This window comes from Dermacentor andersoni, chromosome 1 (assembly GCF_023375885.2).
Source record: "Dermacentor andersoni chromosome 1, qqDerAnde1_hic_scaffold, whole genome shotgun sequence".
Classification (NCBI taxonomy): Eukaryota; Metazoa; Arthropoda; class Arachnida; order Ixodida; family Ixodidae; genus Dermacentor; species Dermacentor andersoni.
The window spans coordinates 100,984,551-101,003,027 of NC_092814.1; the positions used below are offsets into that span (position 1 = coordinate 100,984,551).

Here is an 18,477-nt window from a genome sequence, read left to right on the forward strand (position 1 = left end):
CGAAGCTGCCAGGAACGCACACGAAGGAGCAACCTTGTTTCTGTACCTTTATCGCGGACTGACGCAGCCCAACGCAAGATGACGCACCATATGCCATTGGAGATGTGGCACACACCTGCCAAGATCGATTGCATTCCCTCGACCCATCTATGCAACTGCGGCTATTACCAGGGCTTCCACGAAATGAGAAAACAATGCTGTGCCGCTTACATTTGGGCGTCGCATTCACCAATGTGTATATGTTTTTGATTGGAATGGCTGATAGCGCCAAGTGCAATGCCTGCGATGTCGAGGAAACTATAGAACATCTACTGTGCTACTGCCCATCTTTTGAAAATGAAAGACATGACCTCTGCACAGCTCTCAATCAGTTAGATAGAAAACCGTTCACCTTGAACAAGATCTAGGGACCACAGCCTCGTATATCGCAGCTACAAAAAGCCACAAAAGCAGTGCTGCAATATTTGAAAGCTACCGGATTGAGTCACAGTCTGTGATCCGGAATGAGTGACCGAATGATATCCCCAGTGGACTTTCTCTTCTTTTAATCTTTCCATTTCCTTTTCCCTTTCCCCAGTGTAGGGTAGCCAACCAGGCTCAGTCCTGGTTAACCTCCCTACCTTTCATTTATCATTTTCTCTCTCACTCTAGAACATCTTCTGTCCCTCTATAATGAAATATGGGAAACAGGGAACGCAAGGCATCATGCTTCGCATCCGCCAAGACATGTATGATCACCAAAGCACAGAACTGCACACTATTGTGAGCATAGATGTCAAAGGAGCCTTTGACAGCGTTTCTCACAGGATAATCATGGAGAAGTTTAAAGATACCAATCTAGATGGCAAGACGTACTGGTACATTCAAAATTTATCTCAATCATCATGTGCAGGTCAAGGTGGAGGACCACTAAACAATTCCACATCCACTATCAACAAGCATACCACAAAGCTCTATTCTGTCCCTCACAGTATTTAGCCTTGCTATAAAAGACCTCCCGAATAATCTGGAACAAGTATGTCACTTGAAACAGACTGCATATGCCGACGATACAACTCTGGTGCAACACTGGATCTCCAGCTCAACCAGAGTGCACCCTCCAAAAAAGGTATTGACATCATTCTCAACTACATCAAAGCTATAGGGCTCTCTTGCTCTCAAGAAAAGACTGAATACCCAGAAGTCACAAAAGGATGCGAGCCTAAAGTCCAAGCTAAAAACCAAATATCTTTACAAATAGCCGATCGACCCATTACCTGAAAGCCACGCATTCGGATTCTGTGATCCTGGCGTCAGCACGACGGTAAATGGAATGAATGAATGAATGAATGAATGAATGAATGAATGAATGTGTGTGGTTTAGTGGCGCAAGGGCCAGATATGGCCAAAGAGCGCCAAGCGGTAAATGGAATGTCTGACACCAAAGGCTTATTAAACAAGTTCAAGAAGTCCAAACACATGTTATCCCAAATTACTCACAGGCATCGAGGTGAGCAAGAGGACCAGTTACGTCATATTAGAAAGGCACTAATATTTTCCTGCAGCCTTAATCAACTTCCATACATACAACCAACAAAAACTCAGAAAATGAAACTAAACGTAGCTTTATGGGCTTGCAACTGTACGACACTGGGGATACCACAATTCAGATCTAAAGATAAAGTGGACGGAATGGGTATTTTTAACAACCTATAGGAACAATGTGACATGCACAAATTCACTATCTCCAAATGTCTGCTATGAAAAAAAAAAACCTTGATGATCCAGGATACCAGTCACAACACCTACCTGTCCTCCCTCCAGCAACACCTCCATGCGATGTTATTGGTCCTCTAAAAGTCTTACCTATACCTCAAAACATGGACCCCCCCCCCCCCCCCAGCACCATTTCAGAGGAGTAGACAGGGTGAATTGTCTGGCATCACAGACACCTTCTGCAGAATAAATATACAGAAGCTGCATTTCAAGATGGTCAAGCCAATACGGTTACATCCTGTGATTGCGGCTGCGCCATTCGAAACCATCACATCAATGTTCCAACTCTGCTGGAAGCAGAGTTATTGGCTATCTCAGAAACAATTATGCTACCCAGCCACCCTACAAATAATACACCCATAACAACTGACAGCCAGGTTGCCTGCAGGACCTTCTCACGATTCCATTCTACCTCATCATATCTTCAAAAACCCTTAAAACTTACACTTATATGTCTCATCCACAACTACAAGTGACAATTGAATGGGCACCAGGGCATTCATTGATATATGGAAATGAACTAACTTATAATGATGTGTCACCATGCAAATCAAAGTGGGAATCAACTAGCACATACCCTGACCTCTGAAACCATACTAGGTCCCCCTGTTGGCTGGCCCCATGCCTTTGACCTCAAGTCTCACCACAACCAATTTAGGCAGCAAAGAAAAGCAACCCTAAATTAGTTGCAGCACATTACGAGTTGAGTTGCAGCACCCCACCAGTCCCAATCGCACTAAAACAGCACTTACAGGTGTGCCACCCAAACCAACTCTCTCCTCACATAGCGTTATCTACACCATACACACGGTAAAAACCACCCCACCAGTGCAAGCACTGTGGTGGCTACCCAGAAAATCCCGACATTCATTCTTTGGAACTGCCCCTATGTGAAGCCAACCGTCGCCCAATCCCTTGCATCTATCTCTATTTCAAAACATCCCCGATGGTGGGTGGATGGCTAACCACCACACCCTTACTAAAGCTCTACTGGGAAGCTATGGCAAGGCACGCCAGGGTGCTCCTGGACACTTGGTTGCTGGACCAGGTGTATAAGAATAAATGTTTTTTCTCTCTCTCTCCTGGTGCAGGCAGAGTTCCCCTCAAATTTTCTTCGTTCTCAATGGTTCTTTTAAAATCTCATGTGGATTGCAGTCACAGAAGAGCTTCAAGCAACACAGTGGACAAGAACCACCTTGTTCGAACAAGTGACAACCCAATGCGCTCAAGTTTTTGGTGCCAAAGTGCAGCCTGAGGCCACTATACCATGTTTTACAGGAACTGACTGGTACATTCTTTGCCCATCAGTGATTTGTAATGCCCCACTACGATCACCAGCTGTGCCTATAATGTCACAGAGCTCCCTTGACATCACAATGCAGTCAACTGCGACAAGACAACTGAAGGCAGTAGCACTGCGATTGTTTCAAGCTGAAGAAATGGTCCGACAGATACTTACTAAAGCAAAATAAAGAAAAACCTTGTCTCGGCACTCTTTTGAAAACTATATCTGTCGCTTCTTTTCCAATCTGGTACAGCTTTGACCAGTGTGACATACCGGTTTGAAGCTATCAGAGCATGGCTTACATGTTTTAGTGGTGAGCGAGTGGAGTCATCAAAATTTCATATGCATTTTTTCCTTACAGCAATACAGATGAAATAACCCATTACAAGTTAAACTACAAGTTAGAACTCACCGACACAATGAACCAAGGTCAAACAATAGTGTAAACTCTTGACAGGTGCCAGAACAAAAACTGTGCAGAAACCATAGAGGAAAATTGTCAATGTAAGTGAATTTAGAAATGCGAACGGTTACATTCAGGGCCACGTCTCGCAGCATACTCGAGGCATTTTTGCTATAAGCTGATTCGTCACATGTGCACTGTTCTCCAGCAGCGCAAGTTCTGATGTGAAAGATGACTGCCGTCCTTCTTTTCACCACCAGAGCCCTCTCCGCAGCTGCCACAGAGGGAGAGGGTGGTGGGAGAAGAGGAAGGCTGTCCTTCTTGAGCGTTCCGCCACAGCATCTAAAGCAGGGCTACACAACTTTAAATCACTGAGGGCCAAAACCAACTTCTGTAGGAGCCATACGGGATGCACTTTGTGGGAAGCATTGCATCTCTTGCTTGCGGAAAGACATGCGTCTGTATTTTGTCATTCACTGCTGTCCTCATCAGGTCTTGTAATTTCTGTCCTTGAAGAGTGAAGGCAAGTTTTGTTCTGAGTCAGCAAAGAAAATGTCTGTTCACAGACGTAGGCGTTTTCAGTGAGACGTAGGCGTTTTCAATGAGATACACCAGTTTCAAGGCATCATCATCAATGTTTCTGTATTTGTTTTTATCAAGGTTCCTATAAAACCAAAGGAGAGGCTGCTCCCTTTACACGCCTTTTAGCTCTGGTGGTTACTGCAGTATCCACTGAAGAAGTCGCAGTCTTTCAGCGTCACAGAGAAAGGGCCATGAAGAAGGTGGTCGCTGCATCTATCTTCAAATGACATGACACACTTGTGCAATGCTACTAAAAGGTTCACAACATGTTTTTAAGATTTGTTCATGCACATAAATGTTTCTCTTTTAATTTACAAACATCTGATGCTAGAAAATATTTAAAAATGGAGATTCTTATTTCAATGTTTGGTATCATACGGATAGAAAGCATTGTAGCTTTCACTATTAGAATGGATGAGAAGTGGCTGTCTCTGCAACCTTTAATGGTATGAGTTGGGCTAGCAGCATGTTAAGAAATAGGCCTGCCAAGCCTTGGTCACATTATTACAAGCTTCTTAATATGTATACAGGGTGTCCCATGTAACTTTAGCCAAAATTTTTAAATATGCAAATGCCATGTAGCTGGACACAACCAAGGTAATGTTGCTTGCCGTCACTTGGAGATAGATTATTTTTTGCATTCCACCTAATAACATAATCAGTCTTAATTACTTAAGCAGCTTATTAAATAGTATAATTAGATGAAAAGTGTCAATGAGAAGATTGTTGAGCAACAGGAAAAACTCCCAATACAGCTTTCTGTTGCTCAATATGTGTTACACAAGTGTTTTTCCAAGTGTGAAAGACGCCCATGAATACACCCCAAGTGTCTCGAGCGGCCAGTCGCACGGCAATCCTTATGACTCATCACCAAGCTAGCAACTCTCATCGTGAAGGTATGGACAACGGTGTGGGCCCGCTTGGCCTCTATGTGATGCACTGATAGCGTACGCTAGCTACCCCTTTTTGGGACGTACCGGCGGTGTAAGCAAGAGTGTGACCATCTGTGTGACACCATACTACCAGGCCACAAACACACAGGCCTGCGGGCCACAGGATGTGCAGCCCTGATCTAAACCTTCATATGCTTTAAAGCTCTCACATGACAACACATGCGTCTCAAAGAGCTATAATAATTGGCGTTTGGAGATGAAGGTGCCCCATGACTTGGCTGTGAGAGGTTGTGTCCTTTTAATCAGCAGTGAATGTCCAACTACCATGAAAATGGGCAAAAGAGCCCAAAAAAAGAACTATTCACTTTAATAGACAGCCACATAACATTCTACAAAGAAAAGCAAGAAATAGAGGCATGCAGAACAGAAGCATCAATAGGCGGAATTTGGTGCTTAAAACACAAGGTTACTGTGCTTGTATAGTATGTGACGGATAACTGATCAAGAAATAGATAATGATTGGAGCTGTTGTTGTTGCCCGTCTAACTCTTGGGTCCTACATACCCACTATGTACGAAGGATTGGCCAGAAAATGGGTGAATTATTCTAATTATTACCACAAATAAACTTTCAGGACAGCTGTAGAGTAAGAGCAGTTGAAAGGTGAAATTACACAATATGAAATAAATAATAGTAATACTCTCAATAGGCAGCATTTGGTGACTTAAAACACAAGGTTCATGTGATTGCATTCTATGTGATGATAAAAACCCACAGTGCAAACAAGCTGTCACTGTGGATTTTTATGAGACAGTGCCAGCTTGGCTTCCCAATGCACACAGCACATCTGTGAAATTGTCTTGTTGCACCCCGGAGAATAGATTTCAAGCATGTTTAACCTTGCTCTGTGACTAACATGAAATATTACCCAAACTTTTTTGCAACACTGCTTTCATTTCTCCTAGTGGCAAATGCAGTGCAATTAAGACAGAAGTCACTGGTGTAATGCCAAAATCTGGTTTAAACAGAACAGGAAAATATGCAGCATGTTATTAAGTCTTTAGACCACCCCATATACACATCATTCAATATTTATCACATTATGCCATGGTACAAGGATGATTTAGCTGGAGGTTGCCTTCTCATTAATCCGTGTTGCACGAACTGTGGGGCCAACAATCACTCTGGGAGTCGTAAAAATTTACAGGGGGCTCATGAAATACCTCAGAAACTTGATAAAAAAGGGCAGCCAAAGAATGTCTTTAAACCACATTCTGCCTGGTATTCTGCATCTCACAGCAACTTAAGGGACCTGTTGCCACAGCTGCCAATGTACATGGGGGCACATGACAGCCTCAAGGTATGACACAGGCATGACAATTTGTCATTTGTTGAGAGTACAATCAAGTACAGTGTTTCAGTGTAGTGAAGGACATTTAAAATCCGAAATTTTGCTCTAAATACAGAATAAGTGAGCTGACTAGATGAGAGAGCTATAGATGATACTGGCTACTGATAACTTTAATGTGTTAAAACAAGAATGACATGTAGACGTACCACTAGATCAGAGTCAAACCCTAAGCATAGCTTTTGATGACACCAATAAAGGAGTGCATGTACCCTTGGGGAATACAGTCGCAATTTGTTCTTCTCTTTGCATCAAATTTACATGGAAAGTTGGCTTGTCCGAAGACGTTGACAAGAACAGGGTAAATGTCACAAACAGGGCCACAGCTCAACATCAAGCCATATAAACAGTTGTAGGCTTGTAGCATTAATCCATTGTCTCATCTTTTGAGAAACTGTGCTCTAATATGCATATTATTAATTGAAGAGACAGCCATCTGGGCTGGTATAATGTACCTATTCCTTTCACTGAATTATATTCCTTTCTTATCTATTGCCTACAAACAGCCAATTCCGATGACAATGCAGGCAGAGTGCCGCACAGACCTGATGAAGTGCAACAAGGAAAATGAAATTGTTACAGTATCCAGGCCACATTTTGACACTTGCATTTTTTTAAAACTTATATTCCCTAAAAGCTATATTATTATGAGACAATAGGCAATAAAAAAAGTTTATGGGACATTTACAAGGCAAAAAAGAACAATGTGGATAGTAGCACACACTAGCCCACAGCATCATTTCTGTCAACACAATTTTGCTGGACAATGTGATGAACAGTGCTATGAGAATATTACTGCCAATGATAATATTAGTGGTTTTCTGTATTACTGTTTGTGCACAGGTGCTAGAACACTTGTGGCATTGTAAGAGATACGGCAGGATCTTTTATTTGTGATGGCCCGCAAAGTGACAGGATTTAGGAATCAATGTTGCAAATGTGTGGCACCAGCAACCAACAAGGTAACCCCCATAAAGAAAATCATGATGAAAAGAAGAGCACCAGGTATAGCCGTTGGCATTTCGTAGTGTAGAGTTTCATATCTATCACTCGGTTGTCACGGGAACTGAGGCAAAGAAGCAGCAGCCTTTTTCAGCATCCAGATGACATCAGTATGCTCAGAGCTCTACGTTGGCCAGACTGTTTGCACATCAAAGACCAAAGTTGCACCTTCTAAATGTTTCTTGTTCCTTACTACAATCTTGGCACTGCCCACCAGGCGTGTAACTGTGTCATTTATTAGAAAATGCATAACTATGAACGAGTGCAGCCCCTACTTGAGTGTATATGGTATGACTTTTAAAAATGTAATTCTTAGGCTGTACAATCGTAGAAGCAGCATTTGAAGATATTCGAGCAGCCTATTCCACACTACTTAAAGAATAAACAATTGTGCTCAATTTTTCATTCTTTATGCTTTTCTTTTTTGCAGTAACTAAGACAAAAAAACAAACATTTGTATGCAATGCTCAGCTTTTGTCAGTTCTATAAATCCATCAGACATTTTCTCAGAAGTACTCTACACCTTTACTTTCCGTAACTATCTGTTTCAAGACAGAAAAAGAGTCTGTACATAAATTTAAGCCACAGCTTGGTTTTGGATAAGGGCTATTGGCATTAAAATGTGGAATCCCACACAAGCTCAACCAAAGCTGACAGCAACATGTTACAAGATTGAGAAAATGTAAAGAGTAGCGTCGTTACCAGTGTAATGCAGGACTTTATATTAAATTGAAATGTAAATAAGTGACTGAAACAAGCGAGGATGACAAGCAGCAATCTATTCCTAGCTGAAGATAATTTTTTCTTGAAGAGACTCTTTACTGTAATATTTTAGTTTCTCAAAAACAATATACTACTTATTCCTTAGAATTGTTCTGAGGAATAAGTAATTATTATTATAGGATTAGTTATATTATTATTAAACAAGAACTATTATTCCACTGTACTGCATGACTTCACAATAACACCCAAAAGATGGGTTGAAGCAATGCCGGACTTCGCTTACGAGTTATCAATGTTGGAATATCATGCACTTAAAAGTAACTCTAACTCATAAAAATCCTGGACAAACAAAGTTGATGTTAGTATAAATATTTCATGTCCATACTACATAAACAGAACAAGATCAGGACTATGACCTGAAGTAATGCAACCTGCAGTTTTCTGGAAAGTGGCTATAATATTGCAGCTGCCTTGTGTATGTGAAAGGCTCAAGGATAAAACATGGCACAATGCAACATGCATGTGTCAAATGCAAAAAGCAGAAGCATCCTTTAAGAGATTATATCTTCGGAGACACCACAACATTCTACAGTAACAAAACCTCTCAATAGGGCATTTGAGTTAAATAAAGATCCTTGTAGTTTGATTTTATGCCTTATTATAAAGCACACTGTGTACAGAGAAGCACAGGTGTGAACATAGACAGGTGAACATAAGTTTGAGGAGCTTTAGTTTACATACATTTGAGTGAATTCAGGAAACCAAGTTATTTTCCTGAATTTCTGCAACACCTAATAATAAAAAAAGCTGTTTCACACTAGCTGTCGTGACTAAAAAATTATGAAGAAAATTTTGCACACCAGGTTACTGATGCTAAACAAAAGTAAATCAAGACTGGTGAAAGTAGATTTAAAAGCAAAATTCATCTTGCTGTCTGTAAAAGTTTTTTTTTGACATATAACCCCCCTTCCAATGATGGTTACTAGAAAGATACTAGCTAAAGCTGTAAAATTAATTTTGTTAAATGTGTTATATCATAGTGCAAAGATTATTGAGCCGTACATGACATCACCCAAGTTGGAATAAAATATTCAAAGCTCATCCCACAGAGGGAGGCAACTGAAAATAACAAAATCTGCAAAGTAAAGCAGTATTCTTGCCAATACAAAATTTTCCATCACTTGCTATTACAAACACCTAAAGCTCCTTCACTGCACAAACTAATCCAATGCACAGCATGGTTAAATGTAGGAGAGAAGGGAGACCTGCAACCCTTTGCTGCAGCATCTCCACATTCGTTAAACAAATGCAGTGGCTCACAACTGCTACTTTTCACATACTTAACATCACCTTGGTTGTATCACACTCCACAATATATATTGCACAAACACCACCAAAACCTTATTGATAAGCCCAAAGGCTGTCAATTATATATGCACAATACCAAGACAACAGAATAATGGAAGCTGAACGACTGAGAAGCATATATACGCTTGCTAACTTGCAATGTCAGCGATCTTGAGCACTTGAAAAAATAAATTCAACAACCAAAAACATGAAAACATGTTTTTGACTGTTTTTGGTGCTTACCGTAACAAAATCCAAGGTGTTCTGCGATTTGCTCATAAACAATCGCAAGAAAACCAATGCGACAGGCAAGAGCACACAAACGCTACGTGCGTTGCCAGCGATCTGGCAGGAGAGCCAGGGAGTGCAGCGTTCCACCTGACGGAGGCGCCTTCGTCGACCCGTGGCTCGAATGCCACCTCGGGAATGACTGATGTCATAGGTGACAGGACACGCGCAACTCGGGCGCGCGTGAAGCCACGAGGAACCACTGGCGGCGACGTCAACGCGGCTCTATAGACTGTGTGGTCGCCGTAGGCGACCAAACGCTGGCGAGACCACATACCTGAACGGACGGAGCTCCTGGACGGGCAGCCAGCATCTGTGGAGCCAACCGCACAGGACTGCCGATGACGACCCGGGGCGCCAGCGTCTTCTGGCCGACGACGCCTGGCGCTCCGGGCCGGCCAGGGTTCACGTTGACGATCTGCACACCAGGCGGTAGGATGCTAGGACTGGACACAACCTGCGTGACAACGCTAACGGGCTGCGGGCCGGCCTTTGACGCCTGAATGACGCCCGCAGCAGGTGACGAACAGCGCAGAAACTCTTGGCCAACCGAGGCAGCCGGCGGCTCCTGCTTGATGAGGATCTGTGGCTTGAATGCGGCCTTCGGATCCTTCGGGTCGACGACGATGCGCGGTTTGGCCGGTTGGCTGATGATGAGAGGCGTCTGCTGCGAAGCCACGTTCGCCAGATTGTGGATGGCACTGAGGCCAGGAGTTGTGGCGGGCGTATGCGGGCTGGAACGGATAGCGGTGCTTCCGTTCGGGACACCCTGTATTTTCACATTTCCCCGTTGCTGGATAACAGCGTTATTGACGGCAGCCAGATTAGCCGCGTTAAAGTGGCCCTGTGGTGAATACACAATCTTTATGTCCGAGTTGCTGATCGGGCGCACAAGCGATGTGTTCAGCAAAGCCTGCTGCGTCGTGCCAGTAACTTGGTTTATGTAGCCGCTAGCTGGGAGAGCGCCAGGCAAAGTCACCATCACAGTGTTCGTAGAACTGGCAGGAGAAGAAGCGCAACTACTAACGCCAACAATGTGAGACGTGGTCGCGATCGTCTTTCCAAAGCTCGACACCACGATGCTTGGGCATGAATTTGCAAGCGCTGCAGCCACACCGTGTTTTTGTCCGTCGTGCTGCAGGCGCTGGAGACCGTCCGAAACTGGCACACTATTGACGTGATTCGTGGTTGCTGAACTGACGCTGAGTTCCTGATTTGGAGCATGAATCCCAGAAGATGAGAGTTGTGACTCTAAAGACCCTACTAATTCGCTTACTACTGACTCGTCCACATCTGTGGTTAGCATTTCCTCTAGAGATTTGGCTGACGCCATTTTCGAGTTACAACTGAAAAATAAAGTACGCATGCGTGTCCCCGCCGACAAGGAATTGTGGGTAGTAACGCGCTAATACCAGTATCAAGCATTGTCTGTTATGGCAAAATATTTTTCACAACACGCTGAAGCAAAGATTATATAAAAAATACAATTGCAATTATATTTCTTTTTGAATTTTAATTATTTTTGTTGCTGTCAAAGTTAAGACAGTTGAATTTTACCAACTCCACTTAGTTGGACTGAATAGAAGTATTAGGACGATGCTATTTTGCATACTGCTTTCGATGGTGGCGCCTCCTTGGCCGGTTGCGTAAAAACGGGTTCAGGACCGCCATTTCCTCATCCCATGATTAGACCCCGATTGTGTCCGTTAGGCTGCGGTAATCTATTGTGATCGTACTGGAAGCACGTTATTTGTTTCAGAGTTCACAATGAGTACTGGTATACCGTACTTGGGCAGCAAAATAAGCCTAATATCAAAGTCAGAGATTCGGTATGAAGGCATTCTGTACACAATTGATACCAAAGAGTCAACCGTCGCTTTGGCTAAAGGTCAGTATCATCGTCCTGTCCAAGTGTTTTAAACGTTTTAGTCTTTGACAGCGTTTGTGTGTAATATGTCTTTCGTTTGCTCTGGTCGTTGCTTTCAAACGTTTAGAATTGTCACGTGCCTGCCGTTCTCGGGAACCATGCATAAGTGCAAGCAGTACAAGTTGCCGCCGTTATGTGGGTCCAATGTTTTAGGCTCTTGAGGTGTTGCAAATGTAGCACCCAGTAGAATTTAGCTACGGGAAACGTGTAGCCGTCGTCTGTATGTTGACCGTGTTAAAACGAGCTGGGAACTGTGCAGGTTTCAGTCTTTCCTGCGTTGTCATTTTTAGGCTTACGACTTCGGTACGTTATCAGAGAGTGAAACTGCGAATTTGCGTCTGTGCGAAACATGCTACGCAAGTGCCAGTGTGCGCATATAAAAGCACAGCATTGCAGAACATACATGCGCAACTTTAGTCTATTAGCGCGCAATTTCGCGGTACTTCACAGAAAAAAAAAAAGCTTCAGCGTCTCGCAGCCCCCTCCCCCTTTCTCACCTTTGTTGTGAGTGACAACGCGGTCCGTTATCGCTTCCGTATAGTACATAGCGCGACATTGCGTTCAAAGCATCGCCTACAGAATGTAATTAGGACCTCCGTGTTTTTTTTTTGTTTTTTTTTTCTGTCATGCCGTATACGTAAGAAACGGATACAACTGCAATTCACTTGCCATCTTCAATTCGAATTGCGTAATGTGTTGTTCGCTGCGCGTGCACGTGCTTATTTTGAGGTTCGAATTCTCGCCCTATAGGGCACTGTTTCACTAGCCGAAGGTACGCGGCCGTAGCCCTGCTTAGTTTGCCAATTGAAAAGGCTGCCTTGGCGTCTATTGGGTGTCGTGAGGCTACTTTAGGTATGCGCGTCTTGCCGTTCGGAATGAGTCGGCGTAGAGGTTTGTGGCGCGGAGGAATTGGCAATTAATTTGCTCTGGTACATGCCTCGTAGCATCAGCCGCATAGCGCAACTTCGTGGTAGAGCATTTTATCGGGCCTGACACGGCCAGTTTATTGCGCATGCAGGTGTTTTTGTAGTAATACAGCAAATTTTGAGTGCTGCAAAGCTGTGTTGATTTTCATTTTTGCAGGCAAATGTAGGACAAAATGGCCCTAAATTTGTCGTGCCTTAAAATCTTGCGCTGCAATTTTAGAATTTATAATCCTGTGCATAAGGCATCATTCTTAGTTTGTTCCTACTTGAAACTTAATTTAACGTGCTTTACAGCAGCACTGTCATTTCAAATTGGTTTCTCAATGTTGCTAATGCCCTTGCCAAAAATATTGTCAAAACTAGTGTATTAAAGGTTACACTGTCATGTACTCTGCAAGTTTGAGTGGGAGCAGTCTTGCACATAGAACAAATAGTTCTAGGAATATGCAATACAAGCAGCTTTGCATATGCTAAAGGGAACTTGGCATGCTCTGGGTGTACCATCAACAGCACTGTATATGCGTCGGCTTATGCACTGAATGCTCCTCAGCTTGGGATGCTCTTGGACACATGTCCAATAGCATCCATGTTTTAGGAGTCTTCTCATTCAGCTTAGCAAGGTTGTGAGGTGCACAGGTGTTGTGCATAAGTAGCCTATGCTGCCCTGGTGTTCAGCAGATGCGCATTTATACCTTCAGTATGTTACTGTTCATTTTCACTTCATTTGTTGTGGAAAACTGGGTTGTCAGCAAAAGCTTTCAACTCATGGCAATCTGATGTCCTCAATTTGTATTGCCTCCAAAGGTGGTTTTTCCACCTTTGCAGACGGTACAGAGGTTCATTTTCTACATGTACTAAGCATGCAACTTGATATAGATAAGCAACCTTAAGTGATGTGCTTTATTCTTTCTTTTGCCCAAGACATCTCAAACATCTCGTTCATTTTATGCAAAAAGTTAGGCATATTGCAAGCCTGAAAGTGAAGTTCAGGCTAGCATTTTGTACAGGCCACTCGGTTTGTCAACCTGTACTTTCTACTATTGCACCCTTCTATGTAGTGCGGTCCTTTGGCACAGAAGATCGCCCTACTGATCGCCCGGTGGCACCTAGAGATGAAGTTTACGAGTACATAATCTTCAGGGCTCATGACATCAAAGATCTCAGAGTTTCGGAGCCTCCTAAACCGCAGTCAACTCTGCCTGGAGGCTTGACAAATGATCCTGCCATTGTTCAAGTAAGTGCCTGTACAGGGTTGGCTAAATATTTGTGGCCTTGCAGGCAACTGTTCTGGTATAAAATGCCAGTGTATGGCAAACTTTGGTGCAGAAGGAATTCAAAGGTTATCAGATACTATTAGGAGTATTTGCCTAGGTTCCACTGTAGTTGCTGCATAAGATGCATAGCTCAAGAGGAAGCTTTCTAAATGCACGGTAACAAATCATTTTCATCACAGTCCATGGCACTGATTTTGATAAGGTTTGTTCCATTTAAAAGAAAGGTAAATGTATATATAGTGACTGTAGGAAAGATGATTTGTATTGGTCATGAAATTTTTTACAAAAGTTCCTCATTTGTAAAATTTAACAACTTGATTACAAAGTTCCTATTAAGACGTGAAGGAGCCAAAATTGATGTTATAAACCACTCTCATCTTGAAACTGTAAAGGTGCACAAAGACGAGAACGAAGACGGGATGAGGCGTCTTCATCCTGTCTTTTCATTCTTGTATTTGTGTGCTTTTAGTTTCAAGATGCAAGTAAACCAACTAGCCCAGTTGTCCTTTCTGTTAAACCACTTCATTTACTTTGTGATCACATCTGCAAAACCCCTCCAAGCGTTAATTTTCACGTACGCTATAAACTGTCAGCTTTAGATGCTCTTGAAGATGCAAGTTACAGAACTGAAATGTCTTTTGGTGAAAAGTTAAGGGTTTGTAAACCTTGTACTTTCTGTAAAAAGCAGGAGGTCCTAAATGAAAATTCTTTGTAGAGTTCCTACTTTCTCAACGGCAACAAATTTCATTGAAAATGGTCCCGCATTTGCCTCGCTAGTTTTACATGCATTTGAATAGGGAAATAGGAAGTTGGCCCCAAGCCACAGCTGCCTCTTTGTTGAAATCGTAGCACTCATAATGGCTGATATTGAGCTGGAGTTCAAGATGTTACAGCTCTCTAATCTATGGCTAGTGGTACCTTCAGCATAGTCCAATTACTTCCACAGGCTGGATTTTGTGATGACCTTTTCCTTCATCACTGACTAGAACGCTAATGCTCTAGCATTATCCCACGATCAGCCATTGGATGAAACAAGTAGTTCAAACATCTGCAGACAATGCAATGGGTCATTACAAAATACAGCACCAGCATTATTGGAAGTTGTGTGCATATGCAGCCACAGGCTCAAAGCAGTCGTGGACCTTTGTCCATTTTTGTCTCAAACCACACAATTTGCATTGTCATGGTGGCAGCCTGAGTTATGCCCGTTTGGACCTTGTGCACTAAAACGTAGTACCTCCTTCGTAGTCCAGGAGCTTGTTTACAAAGTAAAGGAATTTCTATTCATACTAGGACCATGTCTTACAACCAAGTTAAGTTTTGCTGTGTCCATTCATCACTAGTAACAAAGGGCAGGGATCGCGTGGGGACAGCCAAGCACAGTTGCATCAAATTGGAAGCTCTGGATGAGAAGCTGCATTTTCATTTGCCACTTTCATTTGCATTTTCATCACAACCTTTCATTTAGACACTGGTGCAAAATCCAGCTGCATGAAGTGTGCAGTGATATGGTGCTACTGCACAAGCTTTCTATGGCTGTATTTTATGTGGATTACACAAATGAATTGACAGTGAAATTCTAGGGGTGTGTTCTAACTTTCAGCATGTAAATGTACACAAGGCCCACAAGTGCTTGTAAAAGCTGCTAGTGCTATTAAACATATCAAAATTGGGCATAAGATGCAAGCTTAACCCCTTCCGATGCATTCTGCTTGCATTAATGCTTGCAGTCAATAAATTGTGCATATACTTCAAGCGTTTGATTCAGTTAATGCAGAAATGGAGCATTACTGACTGCTTAAAATATAATTCGTGTCATGAGAATGACTTCTCAGAAAATGCTCTAAGCACCACCCTACCACCATGTCTTTCTTAGAGTAGTGTCAATTGCCTTACTATAATTTTTTAAAATTTGACGCATGTATAAGCAGTCCATCAGAATTTTGCACCTGAAGGATTTCATGGTATGTACAAGTGCCATTTCTAAAAGCAAAGAATTTCCACTTAATTGTCTGCTTTACTTCCAGCTCTCCCTATTAGTGACACTTACATGAATGCAATAAGCATATCGCATCTCATCTAAACGAGGTAATTCACTAGAAAGGCATATTGCATCTGATGCACCAAACAGGGGTAGTTGAGATGGAGAATGCTCATTTCAGCGGCACATGTAAACTGAAGCGTATTGAGAATTAAGGGAAAGCATTTGCTGTGGGATAAGCGATGAACAGACGGCCACTGCTGTACTGTGGGACATCAAAACAAAAATGGTGGCTGACGAAACGGGGCACGTTCGATTTCTTTACACTTGTAAGTACGTTAAGTGTTGAAACAGTGTCGTCTTTGCCATTAATGACGTTAAGATTGGTGGGTTACTTCATTTGCATCATTCATATATCCAAGTCCACTCAAGGTAATAGAAGCTGAGACAGCTGTGCTCAGTGACTACTGGACATGGCAACCGCTCCTGACATGCTGGGAAATTTTATTATTCTCGTAAAGTACAATACGTTACTGCAAAATAAACATAGCATAAATATGTCCATGCGGACAAATAGAGAACCTGAGGAATGTAGCAGTTGCTCTGCCGGCATTTTCGAAGCATTTCGCAATGCAACAATAAAACTGGGCTCGTTGGAAGTGAGCACTAACTCCCAAATATGACACTAGGTGCTATTAGTTTGCTGGAAAACAAAATGCGCATTCATGTAAAGGTTGACTTGTGTATATGCAATACAGTAAATATGTGCTTCTCCAGTGTATTTAAACAGAGCTATTGAAACTAGAGGAAACAAGAAAAACTTGTTGCTTTATTTCACTTGTAGGGGGCTTGCAATTGTTGCGAGAACTCAAATTTCTGTAGATCATCAGCTTCATCACCTCCTTTGTAGTGCAAGCTATTCAGATTACGCTGCATAACAGTGCATCTCCTGACATGGGCTGCGGTTTGAAGGCTCATCGTATTTGCTGATGGCTTCCGTGATACCCAATGCTTGTCACTTAGTCCCTCGCATTTAATCAAAATGAAGCCTCTTGTCACAACTGCTATTGCAACCTTGGACCTGGTAGCTCCAAACAAGCTGCAAGGAAACAGCTTACCTCAACTGCAGTCCTCTCGTTTCAGTTCTAGACATTACAAATGTTCACCTTTCTTTTAGTGTGTGCATGTATTGTTCCATATGCATAATGCTTGTAGCAATACAAGCATTATATGCTCATTGCCTTCGTAATTTCCTAGTCTTGCCTGTGCTAACTTTCACGATTTTCTTGCTGTTAGTGGCACAGCTGCAGGTGGTTTGATTGATCCTACACATAGTTAAGGCATCAATCCATCTCTTTACCACTCTGTATGCAGCATTCAGCTACTCCTGTTGGCACTGGAGCCAGCTTTTCTGCACCGGCATACAACCAAGCACCCGCATCATATGGCCCAGTGGGGACCCTACCATCTTATTCTATGGCTTCTCAGTATACTTCACAGCCGTCGCAGCAGCCACCAGCAAGTCTGGGTGGATCCCAGCAATCTGGTGAGCCTAGTTGGACATTGACAATTCGCACATTGTGCATGCCATGCTTGCTATAACTAATTTTTTTCAAGCAATTGAACTTGTCACTAGAATCTTTCTTCAGCGGTAACTGCTAATCTGGGGGGTAACAGCTGGGAGTGCAAAGGCAAAAATCTTAATTCGGGAACTGAAGCATTTTTCTGCCTCGTCAAAGTACTTTTCTGCATGGCCAAACTGTAGTATTTCAGATGACCAATTGGATTGGAGGTTCCTCCTCCATAAATAGACTAGTATGCTCTCGTTTAACCAGTATTGCATTCCCATTTTCATTTAGGGTCTCAGTCTGGCAGTACAACTCCTCTACAGCGGAAGAGCCCCACAATGGATGCTGGAGTTCAGGTTTCCGGCCCTCCCGGTGAAAAACGACAATCTCCACGTGGGGGTTCTCAGCGAAGTCATGGACAGCAGGGTTCTGCAGGGCCAAGCAGGCAGCATGGACAGCAGATGCAGCACCAGCAAGCCTTGCCACCACAGTCTCGTCAAGGGGGCGTTCAGCAGCAGCGAGGCCGTAGGGGAGGAGTTGCTGGTGGTTCATCTGGAGCAGCAGGTGCACGTCCTCGCCAGGGAGCATTCCGCACTGCAAAGCCAAAGGAGCCATTGAAGTTTGACCGTGAATACGACTTTGAGCAAGCCAATGCGGAGTTTCAGGAGCTCGAGAACAAGCTGGCACAGACAAAGATCAGTGAGTTCATATGTGCTGCAAATTTTTGCACTCTGGAATGGCAGTTCACGAGACCTCAACTGTTTTGGATGGGATAGACCGGACTGTTCCTTAGACAGACCTTCACCATTACAGTGTGCATGCAGTGCATTATGACAGCAGAAGCACTGTATGACTAACCAATACATTTAGCTTGTGAAAGTACTACCCGTCCACACAGTAAACTTAGCACGCATGGGGAGTGAGGGCCCTGTTCCTTGCCAGTTTAGCAACTAAACGCTGTCTACTCAAACCTTTCAGCATCTCGGATGTTTTCGTTCAGTGTGGTGCTTTTTGCCACTGCCTAAATGGTCACTTAAGAAAACAGAGCTGCTCAGTAGTCCATGCTTTATTACCTGTTCAATTTCCCAAACTGCTGTACCACTGTCGGGGAGATT

The 18,477-nt window shown here is 43.0% G+C and overlaps 2 protein-coding genes across 6 annotated transcripts in view; one reads left to right on the forward strand and one right to left on the reverse strand.

Annotated features, from left to right (window-relative positions):
• LOC126545464 (transcription initiation factor TFIID subunit 4-like) overlaps nucleotides 1–11,191 on the reverse strand; it is a 115,928-nt gene extending 104,737 nt beyond the window's left edge. For 2 of the 5 annotated variants that reach the window (XM_055061841.2, XM_055061840.2), the window contains exon 1: nucleotides 9,964–11,191. In XM_055061841.2, the coding sequence (XP_054917816.1) occupies nucleotides 9,964–11,052 (1,089 nt within the window). In that variant the 5' untranslated portion in view covers nucleotides 11,053–11,191. Of the gene's footprint in view, nucleotides 1–9,641; nucleotides 9,693–9,963 lie in introns of those variants that run through there. The other 3 variants (XM_055061843.2, XM_050193337.3, XM_055061842.1) reach the window with 3 other exon arrangements.
• Nucleotides 11,192–11,310: 119 nt separating this feature from the next.
• The window catches only part of tral (LSM14 family protein trailer hitch), a 29,251-nt gene continuing 22,084 nt past the window's right edge, over nucleotides 11,311–18,477 (forward strand). The window contains exons 1-4 of the mRNA XM_050193341.2: nucleotides 11,311–11,574; nucleotides 13,598–13,773; nucleotides 17,169–17,340; nucleotides 17,654–18,061. Coding sequence (XP_050049298.1) covers nucleotides 11,454–11,574; nucleotides 13,598–13,773; nucleotides 17,169–17,340; nucleotides 17,654–18,061 — 877 coding nt within the window. The 5' untranslated portion in view covers nucleotides 11,311–11,453. The remainder of the gene's footprint in view (nucleotides 11,575–13,597; nucleotides 13,774–17,168; nucleotides 17,341–17,653; nucleotides 18,062–18,477) is intronic.